Source organism: Meleagris gallopavo, chromosome 5 (assembly GCF_905368555.1).
Source record: "Meleagris gallopavo chromosome 5, MGAL_WU_HG_1.1, whole genome shotgun sequence".
NCBI classification, from domain to species: domain Eukaryota; kingdom Metazoa; phylum Chordata; class Aves; order Galliformes; family Phasianidae; genus Meleagris; species Meleagris gallopavo.
Genome location: NC_139408.1, coordinates 12,209,523 through 12,232,339, shown reverse-complemented (window position 1 = coordinate 12,232,339; position 22,817 = coordinate 12,209,523). Strand labels below are relative to the sequence as shown.

General features: G+C 42.2%; 1 protein-coding gene across 1 annotated transcript in view; it reads left to right on the top strand.

Annotated features, from left to right (window-relative positions):
- LOC146544241 (uncharacterized) overlaps positions 1-15,901 on the top strand; it is a 56,319-nt gene extending 40,418 nt beyond the window's left edge. The window contains exons 2-3 of the mRNA XM_085223833.1: positions 11,629-12,550; positions 15,752-15,901. Of these exons, the coding sequence (XP_085079959.1) occupies positions 11,629-12,432 (804 nt within the window). The 3' untranslated portion in view covers positions 12,433-12,550; positions 15,752-15,901. The remainder of the gene's footprint in view (positions 1-11,628; positions 12,551-15,751) is intronic.
- The last annotated feature ends 6,916 nt before the right edge of the window (positions 15,902-22,817 follow it).

Genomic DNA, 22,817 nt, shown 5'->3' with positions numbered 1-22,817 from the left:
TACTGACTTTTCAAAAGAGATAGGCTAGGCAGAAAAGGCAGTGGTGTAGCCCTCTATGTTAAGAAAGAATGTGAATGTGAGGAAATTAATGATGATGACGATAGGGTTGAGAGCTTATGGGTCAGAATAAAAGCGAAGGCCAATAAGACTGATATTATTGTGGGAGTCTGCTACAGGCCACCCAACGAGGATGAAGAGGTGGTCAAGACACTTTATAAACAGTTGGATGAGGTCTCAAGGTCACTCCCCCTTGTTCTTGTGGGGAACTTCAACTTCCCAGACATCTGCTGGAATTATAATACAGCAAATAGGGAACAGTCCTAGAGGTTCCTAGAGTGTGTGGGACACTTCCTGACACAGCTGCTAAGGGAGCCAACAAGGGGAAGCAAAATCCTTGACTTGCTGTTTGTTAACAGAGAAGGTCTTGTGAAGGATATAAAGGTTGGAGGCCGACTGGGACACAGTGATCACGAGATGCTAGATTTCTCAACCCTTGTTGAACCAGGGAGGGGAGCCAGCAGAACTGCCACCTTGGACTTCCGGAGGGCAGACTTTAACCTCTTTAGGACCATGGTTGAGAGGGTCCCTTGGGAAGTAGTTTTGGAGAGCATGGAAGCCCAGGAAGGCTGGGAATATTTTAAGGAAGCTATTTTAAAGGTACAGGAGCTGACCATCCCCAAGTCGCGGAAGATGAGCTGACGGGCAAGGAGGCTGGACTGGCTGAACAGAGACCTTTGGCTGGATCTCAAGAATAAAAGGAAAGTTTATGGTCTCTGGAAGAGTGGGCAAATTACTTACGATGATTACAGGTATATAGTGAAGCTGTGCAGGGAGAAAATTAGAAAAGCCAAAGCCCAGCTAGAACTGAACTTGGCCACTAAGGTAAAGGATAACAATATGTATTTTTATAAATACATCAACAGCAAGAGGAGGGCTAGGGAGAATCTCCATCTCTTGTTGGATGCTGAGGGCAACTTGGTGACCAAGGATAAGGATAAGGCTGAGTTACTTAATAGCTTCTTTGCCTCAATCTTTAATAGTAAGAATTGTTACTCCCTGGGAATGCAGTGCCCTGCGCTGGTAGATAGGGATAGGGAACAGAATAAGCCCTGCATGAGCCACGACAACATAGTTTCAGACCTGCTCCAAAAGCTGGATGCTCATAAGGTCCACAGGGCTGGATGGATTGTGCCCTAGGGTGCTGAGGGAGTTGGCGGATGTGGTTGCCAAGCCACTCTCTATCATTCTTCAGCAGTCCTAACTGGGGATGTCCCGGCAGACTGGAGACAGACAAACATGACGCCCATCTTCAAAAAGATGATCCTGGTAGCTACAGACCTATCAGTCTCACCTTGATGCCTGGGAAGGTTATGGAATGGATAATCTCAGGAGCCATCATGGACCAATTAAAAGTCAACCAGGGGATCAGGCCAGTCAGCATGGGTTTACGAATGGTAGATCCTGTCTGACAAACCTGATTTCATTCTATGACAAGATGACCTGCTTAGTGGATGAGGATAATACTGTCGATGTGGTCTACCTGGACTTCAGTAAGGTCTTTGATACTGCCCCCTACAACATTCTCATAGAGAAGCTAGCTTTCAGAAGAAGGTTTGGATGGGCATTCACTCTGCTGGCTAGATGGCCAGGCCCAAAAAGCTGTGGTCAGTGGAGTTAAATCCAGTTGGCTGCCAGTCACAAGTGATGTCCTCCAAGGCTCAGTACTGGGGCTGCTTCTATTTAACATCTTTATTGATGATCTTCATGAGGGGATTGAGTGCACCCTCAGTAAGTTTGCAGGTAACACCAGGGTGGGAGGGAGTGTTGATCTGCCTAAGGGAGAAAGGCATTACAGAGGGACCTGGATAGACTGTCAATGGGCCAAGGCAACTGCATGAGTTTCAATAGGGCCAAGCGCCAAGTCCTGCATTTTGGCACATCAACCCCAGGCAACCCTACAGGCTTGGGAAGGAGTGGCTGGAAAGCTACCTGATGAAAAGGAACCTTGATGTACTGATGGACAGCCAGCTGAATATGAGACAGCAGTGTGCCCAGGCAGCCAAGAAGGCCAATAGCATCCTGGCTTGTATCAGGAATGGTGTGGTGAACAGGACTAGGGAAGTCATCCTGCCCCTGCACTCGGCATTTGTGAGCTTCACTTTGAGTACTGTGTTCAGTTTTGGGCACCTCAGTATAAAAAGGACATGGAGGTGCTGGAGCAAGTCCAAAGAAGGGCAACAAGGTTTGTAAAGGGCTTGGAGAATAAGCCTATGAGGAGAGACTGAAGGAAGTGGGGATGTTCAGTCTGGGGAACAGGAGGCTGAGGGGAGACATTATTGCTCTCTTCCAATACCTGAAAGGTGTTTCCAATACCTGAAAGCGAGAGTGCGGTTGGTCTCTTTTCACTGGTGACAGGACAAGGAGAAATGTCCTCAAGTTGTGCCAGGGTAAGTCTAGGTCGGATATCAGGAAAAAATTCTTTACAGAAAGGGTTGTTAAGCACTGGAATAGGCTCCCCAGGGAGGTGATTGAGTCACCACCCCTGGATGCACTTTAAAATTTATTTGGATGTGGTACTCAGGGACATGATTTCACAGAGGGTTGTTAGAGTTAGGGTAGTATGGTTAGGTCATGGTTGGACTCGAGGATCTTCAAGGTCTTTTCCTATCTGAGTGATTCAACGAGTTTATAATTCTACTGCAAAAAGAGAAAAACCATCTATATAAGAGAAACATCAGAGCTGCACCAGAAAACTTTCACCTGACAAAGCCAAACATTAATCAGTTTTTCTTCACTGTCATTCTTTATTTTCAATATTTTCCAAATAGGAGAAAACTTAATTCATAAGCTTCCTTAAATCGGAATTCAAAGTAACTTTCAGCATTGCCTGATAAACCAGGCTTATTTCAATAGGCAGAAAGGGTGCTGCTGCTGGCAGTTCAGTAATGCTAAGTGACAACGAGACTGGGAACGAATACCAACTACAAGAATTCAAAGAAAAAGCTTGAAAACAGCTTCAGGTGCCAGACAAAGCAGTCTTGCACAGCATATGCCAACTTCCTCTGACTACATGCAATATGTAGGTCCTTGGTTTCTTAATCAAGTTATTTTCAGCAAAAAGATGTATAACGTCTTTATGATACTCTGCCATGATATACAGTTTAAAGTTCTTAGCTGATTATATTCCCTAAAATGTAATTAACCCAGAACATCCATCCTTATTTGGTACACTGAAGGTATTTTGAAGATATCAATATTAAAACTAATAAGTGTATTTTCTATGGTGATGGTTTCTTATAAATATGACACAGAACTTAACTTTGCCTAAGGTATTAATCATAAGGCTCTAATTAATGAGACTCCCCTGGTTTTACATATTGGCTCACTCTATGGTGATCTCTTGGGGTTATCACTATTTATATACATTCATACATATGTTGCATATGAATATATAATATACATATCAATACACATTTCTCTGTGCAGTCACAACTGCTGGTATACACTGGTGTAATGCTGTACCAATGGAAAGTGCAGCAATGACAGCAGAGCAGCAAGGTCCTAGGCTGCAGTAAGTGAGGACTTACTCAAATGCAACAGCCGTAAGCACAGAAACAAAGGAAAGAAGCTGCTTACCTTCAGAAAGCCTCAGGTATACAGGAATCTTTAGCAAGATCACCTTGTCTCCACTGCCAACCCTTAAACAAAGCCTGGGAAGGGGTGAATCCTGGTTCCACCCTTTCCAGTCACTCAGTTGCATTGCATGAACCTGAGCTCCCCTGGGTTGGCCCTGCCTTCCCACCAAGTGCTCAATCACTGGTTCAGGCTGTGACTTAGCATTTCCACTACAACTGGCAATGAATGAAATTCAGCAGCAAGTATATCGATTTGTCCTAGACACGTGGAAAGCTTAGGAACTATCACAAGAATAGTTCTTCTCTGAAGAACAGTTTGAAAATAAGGAATTTCAGATATTTCTGACCATGCCAGGACTATTTAGAGTCAGAAGATATTTTGTAGGAAACATGTTTTGCAGGGCTTTTGGATCAAATGCAAGTGGCCTCTTGCTATGAAAGCTTCTATTTCTGTTCCTAAAAATGATTTTTGGAAATTAATTTTTTTGAACCTGGAGCAGGAAGACTACTGAATCAAGAGAGATAAACAGGTAGATATACTTAGCCATACTCAGATACACAGATTTGAGCTATCTGAAAAGTCTATCAATTCTGCCTAGCGGCAAGGCTTGCTGTGAAATACTTGTTTACTAATATTTGCAGGACTACAACAGATGTACAAAATCAGTTAGGCTACAGTGAACATTAAGAAAGGACAGCTGATTGCTTAATCTAGAGAGAGAAAAATTGTTAGAAACACCTCTAGCTGTTTGCTGGCATGGAAATTCTCTGCAGTCAAGAGGCAAGATTCTTTGTAGTGACAGCCTTTCCTTTCACATTTGTGCTTTTGCCTGCCCTGCCACCCCATTCCCCTTGAAATCAGGGAACTGAAGATGGACTATGGATTTGCATATACAGGGAGATCTGGCTGGTGATCACTGTTGTTTTTGCTAAAAATTTTCTGATTTTTACTATTTCTATGTGAAGTATGCAGCAGCAAAAATACAAAGTGCACACAGAGTCAATGTTCTGAATGCTGGATGCGGACAGGAGCAATTCTGCAGAGGTCAAGTGAATTTAGGGATAACTGGAGTACATTAATACCTAGGGAGTTTGACATTTATTAAAGTGCAACATTTTAGAGTCAACTGGATATGTCTCATTGATTTGAGTTCTTTTGGGTGAGGTTTCCACATCAGCTACTAAGTTGTTTTCTGCTTGTTGGTCAATGCAACAAACTTCCATGGGCTGTGGGTATATCTACAATATACTGTAATTGCCATTGGATTGCATTGTTATTTGCAAAAACAGAAAAACATAACCAAAAACCTGATGTCTTTTGGCAACTAAAAATACAGCCTGAATAGCTTCATGCTTTTGTAAGAGTCCCATACACCGTATTAGAATTGGAGCTTGTTGAGTGAATGTACTGCTAACAGAGCAAACTGCAGGCCTCAGGAACTTACAACCCAATTCAGAAAAGATACATCAGTAAAGTATAACAAATAGAGGGAAATGGAGGAAGAATAAAACAAGTAATAAGAACAAGTAATATAGAAGCTAGCAAAATGATGTTTGATTTTAGAATTTCCCCATCAAATCTTCACATCTAGCACTTAATTGATCTTCTTTCTACCTCTTCAAAATCAATCCTGCACCAAGTGAACAATCCTTAACTCGGAAGAGTTCCGGAAGAGAATCTGAAGTTTTAAGTGTACCGTATTTAGGTATTTTATCTTCAGCTATTCTCCAGGACCTGATACTAACATCATACAAAATGCCTACCAACTTCTTTAAGCTGTCTTGAACTGAGCAGTTACTGAAACTGAGCACCTCGTAAACATCAGTTGCTTTTGAAAATATATGCATTGCCTTCCTTATTTGTGCTCCTCCTCATTCTTTACATAACTTGTCTAAAGCTCTTCCACCACTTATTATCAAACCATTTCCAAAGCTGTATGTTCGCACAGGATCAAGGTGCACATTCTCTCCTTCAGCAAAGATATTTCTCATGCTGTAGTTGCAGAGTTTTCTTCAGATGTAATCCCCTGAACGTGCACTGCCATCAGTGTATAATTTGTCCTCAAACAAGGAACAGCCCACTGCCATTATTTTCCTCAGCCATATGCTTTGAAGTCTTGAAAGTATCAAAGTCAAGCCATCCCTTGCTTTTCTTGAATCTCTGAAGTAAGATAACCTCACAGCCCTAGTCTTAACATTTTAGATCTTTTTTTCTGACTTCTGAATAAAAAAATTGAGATTTTTACCTCAAGCAGAAATTAAGCTTCCAGGGTTTTGAATACGACCACATTAGCCTTCTGCAGTGCATGCTCATCAAAATAGCTGCTGGTGAGAGAAGCTGAGAGAGAGGAAACCCCAGGACATGTACCATATGTTGTCAGGGACAGCAGAAACAGCAATTACTAATTAAAACAGTTCATGATTTCAAAATGGCTTTTGTACAACTACTGAATGATTTTTCCTTATGACTACTTAATTCTGAATAAATACAGCTCTTTCTCAACTTTGGAAGAAGTTGAGTTGTGTTTTTTTTCCCTTCTGCCTTTTTTAACATTTGAAATATAAGGAATATTGTAGTAACCATGGTATCCTGATGACATAATGGTTACCATGAGAACAAAGCTGAAATAGAGTCATCAGAGCCCCTTATCCCTGCTGTGTGTTGAGTTTTATATTTAATAGAGATGGCCAGACTGCTGCCACACAGCCTGACCAATGCTATCCTGCTTAACTCGGGTTTCAAAGCTTGCAAAAAGCAAGCCTGCCCTGTTCTGCTGCTTTCTACTCAGCACGGTTAGTTTTGCTTCAGGGAAGCTACGCCAGCAGCTTGTAAGTCTGCAAAAGACAAGTGGGAGGTTAACTGTGTTGTAGCAGATTCCTCTAAGACAGTGGCATTTGTCACGTCTTTAGGACGTAACTCCAGTACAACCTTCGTCCATGTATAAAATGGATATGCTTGCTCCTTGTTTGCCAAACAAACAAGATTAAAAACACATTTCCTTAATTATGCTGGAAGATTTCTGTGCTAACCACACAGTGTCACTGAGTGCATGATTTCCTGTGGACCAGTGCTACCATGACCTCCGCCCAGAGAGTGCTCCTCTTTACCCTCAGAGCTCTGCTGGCTTTAGGAAGCACTAGCTAAGTGCAGTGAGGCATCACGTGCAGCCAGTTACAGACAAGAGTTCTGAAGCAGGCACTCAAGACAGTACCTTGATTCAGGTTACACACAATTTTTGAGTTCTCCTGAGTGCATGCAACTCAGAAATAAGTTCTGATTTTGTGTTAACATTGGTGCAACAGTTGTGAATGCCAGTACTCTCCCCCCAGGGTCGGTGTACTCTACGGCTACAGGGCAAATAGGCACTGCCAGAAAGCTACACCCAGAAGGCAGCTCCAGATAAGCAAAAGCTATTCCCAATTAGTTTCCCCAGAGAAGCTCTTCTTTCCTTTATTGCAAGAACCACTGGACATGACTCATTGCATTTTGTTTGTTCATTTTGCTAAATATATTTCCCAAACATTATTTTTAGTCACATTTCTCCCTTATGCTCCTACCACATTCACTGCGCTAAAACAACTCTAATTTTAATTTCATATTTAACCAAAACAAGTGTGGCATAGTTCTGCTCATTTCAGTAAAGCTGTGTTGATTTATATTATACATACAGATACGAAGAAAAGTGGTCAAAGGTGAAGACACAGAAGGTACTGAAAAACAGAGGAGCAAATTTACCTGGCAGCATTTTTGTATAAAGCTCCCATATTTTGCCTGTTTAACGAAACATTTTCACATTAACACAGCTAGATTCCTGCAGATGGTTCACTGTATTTGTTTCCTCCTCTAACCAGAATCCACTGCATAGGTTTTCCTAAAGCTTTTGGCACAAAGCTTCCACTGCAGATTTTTTTTTTTTTTTTTTTTTTTTTGGTAGCTACTATCTGACATTTCTACCCCACTCTTTCAAGCAGCTCTCCTGTTTCCATGCCTTATTTTCCCTTGTTGGAAAAAACAAAACAAAACAAAACAGAAAACAAAACACCAAAAAACACAACAGGATACAAATACATCACCAGAGACTAATTGCAAAGACTCGCTAAAGCCAGAAAATAATTCAGAGGGGAAGAGACTTCTGGAGTTCATCTGGTTCAACTCCTACTAAAAGCCAAAAGCCAAGCCAAAATGAAAGGCAGATGAGTTTGCTCAGGGCAATATCCAGCTGAGTTCTGAGCATCTCCAAGGATAGAACTGCCACAGCCTTTCTGGATAGCCTGTGCCAGTTTTCAATCTAGCTCTCTGTGAGCATAGTCAACAGTTCCTTTATGTCTAGAAGGTAGCCAAAACTTAGGAAAAAAAAAAAAAAAAGGCTGAGAAGGGGTGGATCCTGGCTCAACCCCCCTCCGGTCACTCAGGTGCACTGTATGCACCTGAGCTCCCCTGGGTTGGCCCTGCCTGTCCACCAGGTATTCAATCACTGCTTCAGGCCATGACTTAGCATTTCTGCTACATCATAGCAGCACAAAGCTTTACATCTGCCTCTGCAGAATATCATGAAGTTTTGTAAGCCCATTTCCCATCATCTTGACGTCCTTCTAAAAGGCGGCCCTCTAATCTACAGACTGCTTCCCTATTTTTGTTTCATATGGGAAATGAGACTACAGTCTATACCCTCAAGAAGGTGTTTAGCAGCAATATTTCCAGGGGAACACTGCTCATAACCTGTTGACTTTTTGATCACTGCCTTTTGAGCCCTGGGACTCAATTTTTCACTCACCTGAAAGCTCATGGTTCATGCCATATCTCCACAAGGGTCTGTAAAGATGCTATAGGAGACAAAGTCAAAAGCCTTGCTAATGTCAAAGTAAACAGTTACTGCTGTCCTCTTGGTCTGATTTTTATTGTATAAGACAATCAGATTAGTCAGGTACTGTTTGCCTTTCTGGATGCTCCCAGTCACCATCTTCTCCCTTATTTGCCTAGAAATTTCTTCCAGGTGATTTTCCTTCAGGTGCTTCCGAAGAACTGATGTGGGACTGACTGGTCTGCAGTTCCACGAATCTTCCTCCTTCCTCTCCTTTTAGCACAGGCATCACAGTTGCCTTTTTCCTGGGATCTCTCTTAGTTGCCACAGTATTTCAAAGATAGGAGAGATTAACTTTGTACTGACATAAACCTTAGCATTCTTAGATGCATCCTGTCTGGTTCCATAAACATTTATCTGCTTTATAAATGAAAGATATACTTACAAAAAATACAACAGACCTAATGGGACATAAATCAAAATAAACATAGCTATGAATGCAATACTTCAGGATTTTTTGGAATAAGTTTATAGAAAAACAAAAACAAACAAACAAACAAACAACAACAACGACAACGAAACACCTCCATGACCAAATAACCTGATTTTGATAGTTTGAGGATACTTGGACATAGTAAGTCCATCTCCTCCACTTGTTTGTTGCCTCACCTCAAGACAGAACCAAGATGGGTACAGGTAACCTGAGTTTTAGGCCATATGTAAGCTGTCCCTAATACAATTTGGGAAGGTCTTTCATATGACCTCAGATACCTGATGAAGCACTACTGAGCTAAGATAGAAATGTTTCTTTCATCAATGTATGATGAACTTCAGCCTCTTTCTCTGTCATTTCTAGTTGGGATGAGATCTGTCCTGTTTATAAGACATATGCTCATGATCCCATGAGAGGGAAAAGAAAAGCAGAAGCCTGCCAAGTTCCACTGGACTCTTCCCACTGGAAGCAGAACTAATGTTTCCTTAAACTAGCAAAGCAAAATAAAATGGATGCAACCCAAACTTATCAACATGGCCAGATAAATGCAGCAGGCTTTGCTATTTTGAAAGAAATGAGCTATTTGGGAGAGGAAACCAGAGTTGTTGCATTATTTATGAAGAGTTACTTTCTCCCGAGACAGCGAAAGTCCACTGGGAACTGTGTTATCTTACGTGATACACTGTGAATGGAACTGTTTCCCTTTTTAAAATGAACAGCTGAGAGTGGCAAAAGGAAACGTGAGAGCTGCAGATGAAAAACTCATTACTCTTCTGAGGGCATTACCTTGGCATTTAAAGAAAGCTTTTGTGCAACAAAACAGTTCCTCCTCTCTCAACTACAAAACCCAGGAAAAAGAAAAGGAAAAAAAAATCCCACAAAGGTCAGTATTTGTGATTCCACAATGCTTGCTCTTAACTCTAAGGAAAACTGGGCTGGTGTGAAGGCACGGTTGCTAGCACACGCCAGCTGTCTTGCTGAAGGTGAAACATAGGGAAAGTAAGACATCTTACTACTGCAAAACCCAGGTAATACTTTCAACTTAGTGTGTTTATTGTATGAGAACTGTTGAGTCACGGCCTGAACCACTGATTGAGCACCTAGGAAACAGACCTGGTCAGCTCTGGGAGTACAGGTGAAGGCAATTCATCTGTGTGACCGGGAGGGATGGAGCCTGGCTGCACCTCTCTTAGACTTCATCTAACGGCTGATTGCCCCTAGGGAAGGATTTCTTTCTGGAGATCCCTCTTCAGTGAACTTTCCCACGTAGACCTGGAACCTTCTAATCTTCTCTTCCTTTATAGTACCTTTCTATCATGCTAATCTTTCTACTATCACGCCTTTGTTGTAATGCCTTTCCCATCATATTGATCTGCCTAATTGCTACAGTTTATCTTGTCATAAAGCTAAAACCTGTAACATTGATTTACCCTTATCAACATGAAATTTAAAAAAGAAAAAATCTCTGTATCTTGCCCTTATGGCTCAACACTATACCTGATCTCAAAGGTTGGCCCCTTTTCTTTTGAAATTGGAGGAAAAATAGCAGGCCAGTTGATCACAACATATTCTGTATAGCAAGCAGTTGGCAGATCACAGGGAATCCAAATTTTAGAATCCCAAATTTCAAAACCACTTGGGTCATGCTACCCCTCAACTTTTCACTGCTGCTTGCCCATCCTGTAGAGCTGCTATGCACCTCACAGCAGTGAGTGGCAGATGGCTGGCACAGTAGCTTGGAGCATTTGGGACTGAGGAGAGCTAAATCCCTGTTCCACACGAGTCTTTCTGACTCTAGAAGGAGTTCATGCTACTGAGTTTTGGAAGGGGAGAGCAGAGTCCAGTTTTGCCTCTTGTATCAAACTCTGATTCACCCTGCACTGATACTGACTTGCAATGCTCTCTTAATTGGGAAAATCACTGGGATAGTACTCGCTGCCAGAATTCTGGGTCATAAAGTCATTCTCTGACTCAGAAGAAGGTTTACAACAGCTGTGGCCGTGATACGTGCTCTAGGTGAGTCATATTGGGCTATTAGCACGAAGAGAAGAGCCTCATAAAACAGAAAGATACATACAGAGTTGCACTGACCCATCTAAATTATCTTGCATTTGTTATTCTATAGCAAAGAACTTGATGATGTTTTGTCACGCACTTAGTTTTCAGGAATGCAACATTTAAAAAATGAAGTTACTGAGACACGTAGGAATCCCAAATGGATTTTAAATTTAGAGGGTAAAACTTGGGCTGAAATAACTTTTCTGGCAGATGTTAAACTTGTGGGGGCATACTGATGAGAGACATCTCAGAACCTGATCCCAGAGTCACAGGGCAAAAGCTGTGTCACTGACTTGGTGGGCACTCACTGTCCACATGCTGAAGCCTGTGATGAACCAGCCTCATAAATCTCATACCACAAACCAGTGCCAACAGTACAGAGCATGTGGACAACTCTGCTCTCCAGCCACGGGTTGAGATGTACGTGCTTAATGAGTTACAGCCTTTTAAGAGTTGGCCAGTCTGAGGACCAACCCTATGAAGTGGCTGCCCCATAGCATCATGTTATCACTGGAAAAACCAAAGGAATATATATCTTTGGCATCATTTCCTCCTTCCTATCTCACCAGGACGAGGTCCCTCAGGCACCAGGCACTGGGTTTTTTGTTAGTTTGGAACAGGCTGCCTTCTGCTGGAGTAGGGCGTTCATCATGAGGAACGGCCCACGCCTCAGCCTCGGTCAGCCCGCTCTGAGGGCCACCTGCCCGCTCCCCACGGGCGGTTTCCCGCCCAAACGCGGCTGGCAGGGGCGGCCACCTCCGCTGCAAAACTCGCGGCGAGCCGCGGCGCCCGGAGGACGCTGTCGCCCTTCGTGCACAGGGCGGCTACGAGCGCCCGAGGCGGGCACCGCGTCTGCAGCCGCGCCACATCCGCACGGGGCTCAGCATACGCGGCGGGCAGCGGGGGACGCGTCCGGCCGCGGGGCCTCACCGCGGCAACGCCAGCTTCCCCCCGGCTGCCGCTTTCATTCATGCTTTCTCCTTCGCCATCTCCCTCTCTCTCCGAGCGAGTGAAAACAGGAGTCCGCGTGGGCGGCCGCCGAGCGGCTCGCTGTCAGTCAGCCGCCGCGCTGCGAAGAAGGCGAGCGAGGGAGAAGGAGGGGACCAGCTTTCCCCGGGAAGGGGAAGCTCTGTCGGCCCTGCCTCTGCCTGCCGGCCTCTCGGCTCTTCCCGGGGGCATCCGCAGAGCGGGGAACCGGCTTCGCACCGCAAAGCCGCTCGACCCGCGGGGGGGGAAACCGCGGGGGGGCGGCTCCTCGCCCGCTATCGGCACCTGCCCCCCCCCCGCCCCTGTCTGGCGGAGGGGTCCGCGCCGCCGGCGGCGCGCGCGTGTACGTGTGTCTGCCGGGGGCCGCCGCTGCGGGGAGAGGCGCGAGGCAAGTTGTGACGGCTTCAACGGCTCCGGGCGGGAGCTAAGCAGCGGGTGCGGCGCGCTGCGGGGCTGAAAGCTCCGCGGGGCGGGGGGCGCGCGGCGCTCGGAGGACCGCCGACCCCGCCCCGCCGCAGCGAGCGGCTCTGCCTTTGTGCTTCCTCCGCACCTGAGGTGCGAGGCCGGGAGGGGAGGTAAGGCTGCGCGGCGCTTCTCCATCGGCCGCTTCCCATTTCGTTCTGGGGAAGGACGGAACGCGGAGGGGCGAGTGGCGGCGGCGGCCCCGTTGACGGGCTGGGGGCTGCGGGGCGGGGGAGGGGCTTGCTCGGGAAGGAGCGGGCGGTTCGGAGAGGTTGCTCTCGAAGCGAGCGCGGCCGCGAGTTCGCTCCGGCCGGATGTTAGCAACAGCTTCGCCGCGCCGTCCTGGAGCTGGCGGGTGGGTGGCGGCGCTCAGAGCGCGGGGCCGGCGCGGCTGGTAACGGAGCGCGGGGCGCCGGCTGCTGCAGCGGGAGGCGGCTGCGTGTGCGCCCCGAGAGCGGGGCTGAGAATTACGGCTGCTGAAGGGTTTGATTGGCCAGCGCTCGCAGCTGGGAGTTGCGTTGCTTGCTGGGGTTAATTAGAGATTGAAAAGAAGTGCGGCCGTGTCGTCCTCTGTTCTGACATCGTAAGCGTTGCGTATGCTGAAGAAACGTTTTGGGGGTTGATTTGTTTTCTCAAGTACTTGGAGATAATTTTTGCTGTATGCGTCCTATAGGGCATTCCTAGGGGAATGGCTATAAACTGAGACAGAGGAGGTTTAGGTTAGATCTTAGGAGGAAGTTTTTCACACAGAGTGGTGAGGCACTGGAGCAGGTTGCCCAAGGAGGCTGTGGATGCCCCATCCCTGGAGGCATTCAAGGCCAGGCTGGATGTGGCTCTGGGCAGCCTGGGCTGCTGGTTGGCGACCCTGCACATAGCAGGGGGTTGGAACTGGATGGTCATTGTGGTCCTTTTCAACCCAGGCCATTCTATGATTCTTTGTAGTATCTTGCTGTGTTTTTATCTGTGTGGATTTCTTTTTTAACTTCTCATTCAGCATTACAGTTATGGATTAAGGGCTGAGCTTTAAAATATTTTTCATTATGGTATAGAGAGTTGCCAACTGGATGCCATGCTTGTAAAACTAGAACGGAAACCTCTAAATAGCAAGACCAACAATTTCAGGTGATAAATATAGAAGGCACAACAGAAATGTGAATCTGAGGGTTTATAGGATGCGTCTTCTAATATGAATGTGTAAAGCAGGAGAGCAAATGAATGCATTCAGCTTGAACATACCGAAACTTCTTTGAAATTGAAGGGTGGTTGGTTTTGTTGTTTTTTTTTGTTGTTGTTGTTTGTTTGTTTTTTGTTTGTTTGGTTGGTTTTGGTGGGCTTTTTTTTCCACTTTGACATGTGATTCATGTTTAGGAAGAATGTTAATTAGTTTGGGTTTTGTTTGTCTATGGGGGGGAAAAAAAAAGCCAGAAGGGGAAGAGAAATTGCTTAGCATTTGTGGATTTGGATGTTGGTAGGTTTTTTGTTTTGTTTTGTTTTTTTGGTGGTGATTGGGGTTTGTTTTGTTTTCCTGGGATCTCAAAATTCCATTAGGTAGTAGGATGCTTTCCACTATCTAGAAAGGCAGATGCTGCTGCAGCAGGGGCAATTACACTGACTTGCAGCATAGGAAGGGGTGGGGAAAAAATCCTATGACTCCATTTGTCTCTGTTTAAAATATCAGTCAAATATAGAGCTTTAAGTCCCTCAGATAGTCAGACTGTTGGAAGAACGATTTAGTTCTGTGGTGTCTGCTCTATTTAGGGCTTGTTAACAGGAGAGATTAGATAGCAAGGCAATTAAGTTCAATTAAGAAAGGAAGTGAAGCTAATGCACAAATTAAGAAATTTCTCTTTGAGTTCATTTGTCACATCCTTTGTTAAAGAATTCTACCTACTTAGTTTTACCTGTAAAGCTGTCTGCAAACTTCACCAAAGGTGATTTTCCCAGGTTTTCTTGATTGTTGGTTGCTCAACCAAATGGCTTTGACCTGTGTGCTGCTGAGTCAATAAGAAGAGGCAGTAGAGCCTTACAGTCTGTAGGTTTTCTTAGAAGAGGTTTTCTGATTCATACCTTTTTTAAAAAAAAAAAAAATCACAATGAAATCTCATCCTTGCTGAAATTGCTGAGAACTTTTTTGTTGCAATTCTTCCTAGGTTAGCTTCTTTTCCTGCATAGACCACAGTCAAGTATGACTGATGTGACTCTGGGTCAATTTATGATGAGATATAGATTCTGTGGTTAAGCTATGAAGAACTTATTTCTAGTTTTTGAATATAACATGTTTCTACTTCAGAGGATGCTTGAGACTCCCTGCGAATAAAACATGCAAGTGAAAGTCATAAACTGAAGACTTGTGTTATCTTTTAGCAAAGCAAGGCCAGAGGAGATACTGAGTATTTCCGATAAATAAGTTCAATCTAACAGCAGGAAGTGACTCAAAATGGCAAAAAGGGAAGCAAAAATCCCTTCTCTTTGAGGTATTTGGTCACCTGTTTCGTGTCAGGCAGACGGCACATGGCAGGGTTTACATCTTTGGGTCCTTATAAATGTAGTAAGTGAGCCATGATATGCAGGAAAGACAATGGTCTCTGATGTCTCTGGAACACAACAGGATTTCTTAATCCTACTGTGGGGTTCAGGCAGTTTTTTGGCTTTTCACACTATTTTAATGGTATAGAACCAATTTGACTATTTTGCTACCATTCCTATCAGTAGAAGTGTTAGTGCAACCTTCAGCATTTTTATAACAAAGCTACATGTAGATGCCGCTGCATGCGTTAGCAGTAATTCTTGGTTTTGACACAATTTCATCCTTCAGGTATAAATAACTCACTTGAATTAAAGGGAGACAGCGATCCTCATTATAGAGCATCAGATAAATACCTTCCAACTAACACTGCTGTATAATAAGGCTATTTAGACTTTTTTTTTTCCTACAAATAATACATGTGATGCTGGGTTTGCATAGTAATGAGTAGTGGGAAAAGTGCTAATCAAATGTATTACATTTTATGTGCATTAATTTGTTTAGGTTGTTACCTATTTTCATAATCCTTTGTACAAAGCTGATAGATCAGATAGACCAGAAGTTCAGATGGGCTTTGAAATCTTCAGTGAAAAGTTACTGAGAGTAGCTAAATGCAGACATCCCAGTAGTTTTGCCCGTAGTGATGCTGCTGAAGTATATCTGTGTGTATAAGCTATGATAAAGCTAGAGTTAATTCACTGTTTTCTTAAATCACTCTGTTTTCATGAATTCAAAGTTTTGAGTAATTTATATCTCACTAGAATTGTTCTTTTGCTCACTCTGTCCACAGATCATGTTTCATTAGAAGTGCTGACGAGAACCCAGAACTCTGAAGACAGCAGTTTTGTGCAAGATAAGAATGTTAGAATGTTCCTTAAAGAAGCTGATGGAGGATAGAGCTCTGACAGCACAAGATGACACCATAATATAGTCTGAAATTGTAAGTCTTGACAAAGACTAGATGTCTTTAACTTTACAAGAGATTTTTGCACTCAGGAAACTTAATGGTGGGTTACAGTCTCCTTTCAGGACTTATGCAGGCATGTTTGGGTTTTTTGGGTATGCTAATATGACTATGAACAAACGAGGTTTTCCTCGGTGGGTCAGATTCTCTCTCTACACAGATGTGAATTGAATCCCTTTCCATGAGAGGAAGTAGAGTTAATTCATTCTGTTGAGCCTGAGATCTGCACCCATCATTTTTCTGCTACTTTGTTTTTAGAACTGCTAGGAAATCTATGAAGTAGCTGATGTAAACTTTACAACATGGCTGAACCTATTAAAGGAGTCTCAATTTCTGAAACTCTGTATTCCTAATGAACTGGTTTACTTGCAGAAGGCTGTTTGGAACCTGTAGTTACCATTAATCATGAAATCATCAATGCCATGAAACATATAAAATATTTCAGGTGAATTTTCCAAAGCTTTGCCAAGTCTTTTGTTACTACTGAGACTTTTTGCAATATAGGGATCTGTCAATAGGGAACAGGTGAGGTCTGGAAGCTAGATTATTGACAATGCAAATTACACTTAAAATACATCACATGGTTGCACTATGACATTAAATACAAAAATAACACTATACTTCTCAGATATGAGATAGACAACTAAAACTGGGGAGGAAAATCAGTATTAATAGATATTTTCTTGGGAACTGCAAGCCCAACAAACTTAGTTTCTTTCTGTTTCAGAGAGTGGAATTATTGCATCTCAGGTTTCCATTTACTTTTACCTTCATCACAGTTCTTTTAAGAAATTGTGAATGCAATAAGCAATCTTGCAGAGTGTGTTTCTATTTAGCAGTAGGCAGAGAGCAAATTTTGTCATTTATTCACATGTGACCCCGAGAGATGCAGGAAATAATGTTTTTGTTGAGAAATGGAGAACTGATTTCTGTATGGAAATTTACTAATATTAGCTACCAAGCTTATTTACTGTATGTGCACATCTACAGAACAAGATGTCGAAAACAAAATAATGCAATTACTCTTCTAGTAGTTACCCCATATTAAACTCTTAGACATAAATTATAGTATAGCTATGTATCGTTGTAGAAGTTGGGAAAATTGTATCTAAACCTGGAGAAGAGGGGAAAACATCAAACAAAACAAATGCAAGATGAATTGTAACAAAAGCATGAAAATCCTCAAAGCACGTATGCTTTGTAAAGGTAGACATTTTTATCTGTGAAACCAATGTGTAATGTCTAGGTTACATGTCCTCTTAATATCCACTCCTTTGTACTGTATCTGTGTCTGGTGGATAATGGTAGAACAGTTATTTTACAGGTAATGATGCATTTTTATAAATAGTGAAGAAGAGAACTGGGAAACTCATTACTTCTTGAAATGCATATTTATTGAATTAGAAATTAATCTGTCTACCTTGATCCTGCTAATTCTCTGTGTGCCTTTTCAAGGAGTCCAGCTAAAGGTATTATCTGTGATGTGCCATTAAGAACTAGATACTGCAAAACTGATGCTGATCTTAAGTCAGTAAAGCGTAAAATTGTTTAAAATAAATTGTAAAGGAACAAGACTGGGACATTGCAGGTTCTTGATGTCTGCAAAATAACAAACAGGATGCTTGAAGGAAATTGTCTTTCCAAAACTTTTTAAAAGATTCGTAGGTGTTTGGGGAAATATCAGCAAGTACTTTAGATTTCCTTTGTAATATATATGTTGTAAACAATGGGTTTTGTTGCATCAGTCTCTAGAAGTATTGGTCTTTAGTGTATGTGCATTGTGGGTCCAGTGAAATCACTGTGAAAGAAAGTCGAAGAAGTATTACAAGAAATTTAATGTTAGCCTGTGAATAAAAACATACTCTAAAGTTGTGACTGAAGTTAAACAACTCAGTGAATTGAGATAGTGAAATCATTTGGATGAATGCATACCTCACTTCAAAGAGAGCGTGAAGAGAAGTGGAATGTTTATTTTATTGCTCCTATATATCTCCAAGTTAATGCTTTGGTTCCTTCCACTGGACTTCAATCACGCAGATGTCTGTTAGCAGGCCAGTGAGTCCTACTGTTTAGCACTGCTGATTCTTATCCAAGGTGGATCCCACGGCTTGTATGCTGACTGCAGCCAAGCAAATGGAGGAAGACAGGGATTTTCACTTCCAGTTTTTTGTCTTTCACTCTGGAGGCTGTGCTCCAGACAAAAAACTCCACACAACAAACTAAAGCCAAACACCAACACTGCCATTGAATTCATAGCATTCCTCGCAGCCAGATGCTTCCTTCTTCGTAAGTCCTCACTTTCCCTCTTCTCAACATAGGTCTCAAAGTTGGGTTTTACTTCTCTGAGCCGATTTGTCTTGCATATCATTTTCTTGTTTGTCTTTAGACACTTAAACGTTTCACACCTCTTAATAGTACAGCAGAAATATTCACACGTCTGAATCTCTGAAGGCTGAGGTTGAGGCTGCTTTTTCTAATCCAGAGCATCCATATGGTTCTGTGTCAATGACTGGAGTCTGACCTAATTTTGTCCAAGAAGGAGATATTTTGTCTTATGTGAGGAAAAGTTAATGGTTTCCTGATGAGCTAAATCTTTTTTTTTTTTTAATCATTCTTCATCTCTCATTTAACATTGATGTTAGACGTGCTTGCAGTCAGCTGGCAGCACAGAGCATTTTTATTGGTCTCTGAAAGGTGATTCTGTGAATACCAAACATAACTCAACTTAAGAGCCATAACCAATCCATTTTACACCATTCCAATTCCAACTAATGCTATTAGCAACTTGAATATCAGTATCACAGTAATTTCCCCCTCATGTTGGAACCAGTAAGCCTTGCAAGGTATTATAAACCAATACATATGGAAATTCAGAACATCTCTTTTATTAGAAAACTACCTCTGACATTACTTCACACGTAGATTTGTTCTAGAGACTTAAAAACCCTTAAATGCCAAGCTAGCTACGTCTGGTGTTTGAAAGCTTTGACTTCTGGTTGGTATTTTGGCTTGTGTGCAGTGAAGGCATAGGAAAACCACTGGAGTGCTGGTGGCTTTCTAATCTCACTGGATTCAGAGACCAGGATTATAGGAATGGCTTTGGCTACAGATTCCAGGCTATTTGTAACAAAATGTTTTGCCTTTCCAAACTGAGTCATTTGTGGAATATTTATAGGAAGCTGCACTGGAAATATTTAATTCCTGAGGCTGTGATTACTACTAACTGTTATTTGTGAATTCTTTTTTAAATTGAAGTTTACTCTAACATGAAATTCAGTTGCGTGTATACGAGCCTGTCCATCTTGATGCTTTCAAAATGAGGCTTTATTGCATTTCTCCTTAGCTTCTCGCTCCAGAAAGTAACATTCTTAGCAATTTCTACCAAGACAAACACTTTTTTTCCCTACAGATAGTTGCTGCTCCCCTTCAATGGGAGAACATGCTCTGCTTGTAACACCTGCAGTAGTCTCTAGTGGCATGTTAAGTTTGTTAGGAAATACAAGTGCAACATTTTGTAAAGATGCAAAAAGCTTTATCAGGAATTGTTGTATGAAAGGAAAACTGCTGAAAAAGTAAGCTTAGAATTTTGCATGTTGAGGAGTCTTTGTTCTGCACTGTATCTTGCAGGTGCTATAAGTAAGTATTTTTATGATGTAGCAGAAATGCTAAGTCATGACCTGAAGCAGTGATTGAGCACGTGGTGAGAAGGCAGGGCCAGCTCAGGGGAGCTCAGGTGTATGCAAAGCACCTGAGTGACTGGAAGGGGTGGAGCCAGGATCCACCTCTTCCCAGACCTCATTTAAGGGTTGGCAGTGGAGATAAAGGAGTTTAGCTGGAGATCTCTGTGTACCTGAAGCCTTCTGCAGGTAAGCAGCTTCTTTCCTTTTTTTCCCTGTGTCTACAGCTGCTGCATTTGAGCAAATCCTCACTTCTGCAGCCTAAGGGACCTTTCTACTCTGCTGTCATTGCTGTTCTTTCCATTGCATTACAGGTGATTCACAGTCAGTAAAGGCAGGTAATTCCAATTGCTATCTTCTTTCTCTTCTCGCTGCTTCAATGGCAGGAGATATTTAGCAACAAACAGCATTATAGACTTTTTTAAGGATGTGAGATAAAGGGAAGGCTGGCTGCATTGGAGTATAATAGCTAAACAATACGTAATTTTCTAGTATAATAGCAGGTTATACAGCTTTGGGTACATCTAGAAGACAGGATTCAAAGAGCTGAGGTGTATTAAAAGGACAGTAGTAACCAACTTTTTTTTTTTTTTTTTGGTCAGGCAGAAGCTTGTCTAATTTCAGTCTTGAAGAGAAGTTGTGTTTTGTAGCCAAGATCCTGTGCAGATTGGTGGTCATAAGTGTATGGTAAGAGGACTGGGAGAGGAGAGGTTGAGAAAAGTACTGAGGAACAGAGCAGTCCATTGAGTCTGCTCACTTCTCCCAGCTGGTCTCTGAAAATCAATTTGTCACGATCAGTCCACGGAGTGTAAGCTGACAGTTGTCATGCAACAGTCTTGACAACATGCAAGCACTTAAACTTTTTTCACGCAGCTACTTCAGGAAGTTATTCTTACAGTTCTGTTCTTGAGTAGCTACCTGCTCAAAAGATGCATAGGAAAACTAGCCTCAGTTTTCCTTTGTTTCTCGGTCATTCATGCCAGTCTGCGTCTCTGTAGTATTTTGGGTACAGGTGCATACTTTCATAAAATGAATGATAAACAAGGCAGATTCCTGCAGGCTTGCTAATGGCCATGAGTGTCCTTACCATGTTGAAATTTTATTTGTCTCTGCTCTTGTAAAATTTAGGCCATGCTGTTTAGGTAGGGACAATTAGAAGAAGCCTGGCGCATTGGTTCAACCTCTCTGAGAGAGTAGTGGTCAGAGATGTTATTTGAGGTGTTCCCTTGGACAGATGCTGCTGCTCTTAAATTCATTGTCAGTTCACTGAATTACAAACAGCCGAAAAACAGAAGTGTGTGGTTTTTTTAACATACTTGTAAACAAACCTAATATTTTTTCTAGCATAACGCAGAGGCTCTGGAAGAAGAATTCATTTCTTTCTGTTGGAGAATTACATTTTTCTGAAGATTCCAAAAAACCTTTTTAAGAACAGAGATTTGCTGCTTCCTTCCTGTACTTTGATGTGTTGAGTACAGGTAGATTTATTTTCTTTTACAAAACATCTGCTATTCAGTGCTCCCAAAGCATGTGTTCCAACATTTTCCATCTCAGTAATGGTGCATATTACCAGTCTGGAGCTTGGCTGTATCTGTTAGGAGCAAAACATTCCCTTGCTAGTGCAGATCACAGCCACCATTCCATTACTCTGACCAAAACGCTTGCTCTTTAAGTTTGAGAATAGCAAACCAGAGAGGTGGAATAACTTAATTGGTTTGTTTCAGTTCTCTTCTAAATATGGTAATCAGAGCTTGAAAACGTTCATAAGATAAAATGTTGGCACAGACATGATCATTTCTGTGCAACTGCAGATGTGACTATATTGTTATGAAACTGTTGGGAGATCTATGAATTATTGTAACAAATCCCTTGACTGAAAAGAATGTAATGGCTACTTTATTCTGCTCATGATTGTTTCTGTGCTTCATTTAGAAGGCCCACGTAATTAAAATAATTAACATTTTCTTTAAGTTAGAGGGCAAGATGTATAACACCTAACTTGTTCTGATACACGTGAACAGTTGTTTGCCAAATTCTGTGTGTATTTTACCCTATTATTTATTGTCTTAAACTGTGTTTTCAGACCTTTTAGGGCTCTATTCTTTGTGGTAAGTTTATTGCAAGCATGTGTCATGTTTTATAACATCTCTGCGTCCTTAATTGTGTTATTTCCAACTGAAGCAGGCATTAGTATTTGTAAATTTTCATTTATTTTGAACTTAAAACAGCATGTAAAGCAGCATGTCCTGGACTTCTTAGGGGAAAAAAAAAATAATAATAATAATTGTTCCCTTGAATTTTCTGTATGCTCTCCAGCACCTTGGTCCCTCAAACTCCAGGTTGGAAATAATGTAGTAGAAAACTGTAGTACAGCTTGCTGCTGAATATAGTATTGGCTGTTTGCCATAGTTCTGCATGTTGTCAGTGGGCAGCAGATCACAAATGGAGGCTCACTGCTGTATAGTTTTGTAGTGATGCTGGATAATGAGAGAATCAGCAATTAAGCAGCAATATTTTATCTGCAGCATATTCTGTGCAGCTTGGAACATCAGTTTTCACAGTCTGTTATCCTTGAATGGATAACATTACGTTATATTTGTATGTGTTAGATTAAATTGAGAACTGATGTTCTGTGTTAATCCTGGGTATGACTTTAACATTACATAAAAGTGTTTTAACACAAAAATTGTCAGTGGTGAGATACTGGTTCAGGCATAGTGCTGGAGAGGAAACAGTTACCTGTGTACCCAGGGTTTGGAAAAGGTTCTTTTCTGCTTGGCAAGTTACCTTAAAAATCAGGTCCAGATGACACTATCTGTGGCTTTAGTGTGCTTTGTCACAGTCTACTGGTGCAGATTTATCTGGTGGATTTGTAAATCTGTACCTGTAAGATTGCTGATGACACTGGGAAGAGTAGGGAGCCCAAAGCTAGATGGAATAGTGCCTGCTGTCACTTGGGAACTTGTTTTATGAAGGCACCCTGCTTACTCTCTGGGTTGTTGATACTGAAGTAGAAATTAAGAGCAGATCTCCAAGCTGACTTCTTGTCCTTAGAAGTAGGTTTTTTTTCCAGTGAACTGTAGACTTATCTAGCTGCATCCATGAAATTTTTTTGGTCAATTTTTTCAAACTATACCAACCTCTGCTGCTCAGTGGATAGCTCTCACTCTTTCCATCTGGGTCTGACATTCTAGCTATGTATTTCTTTCTCTCAC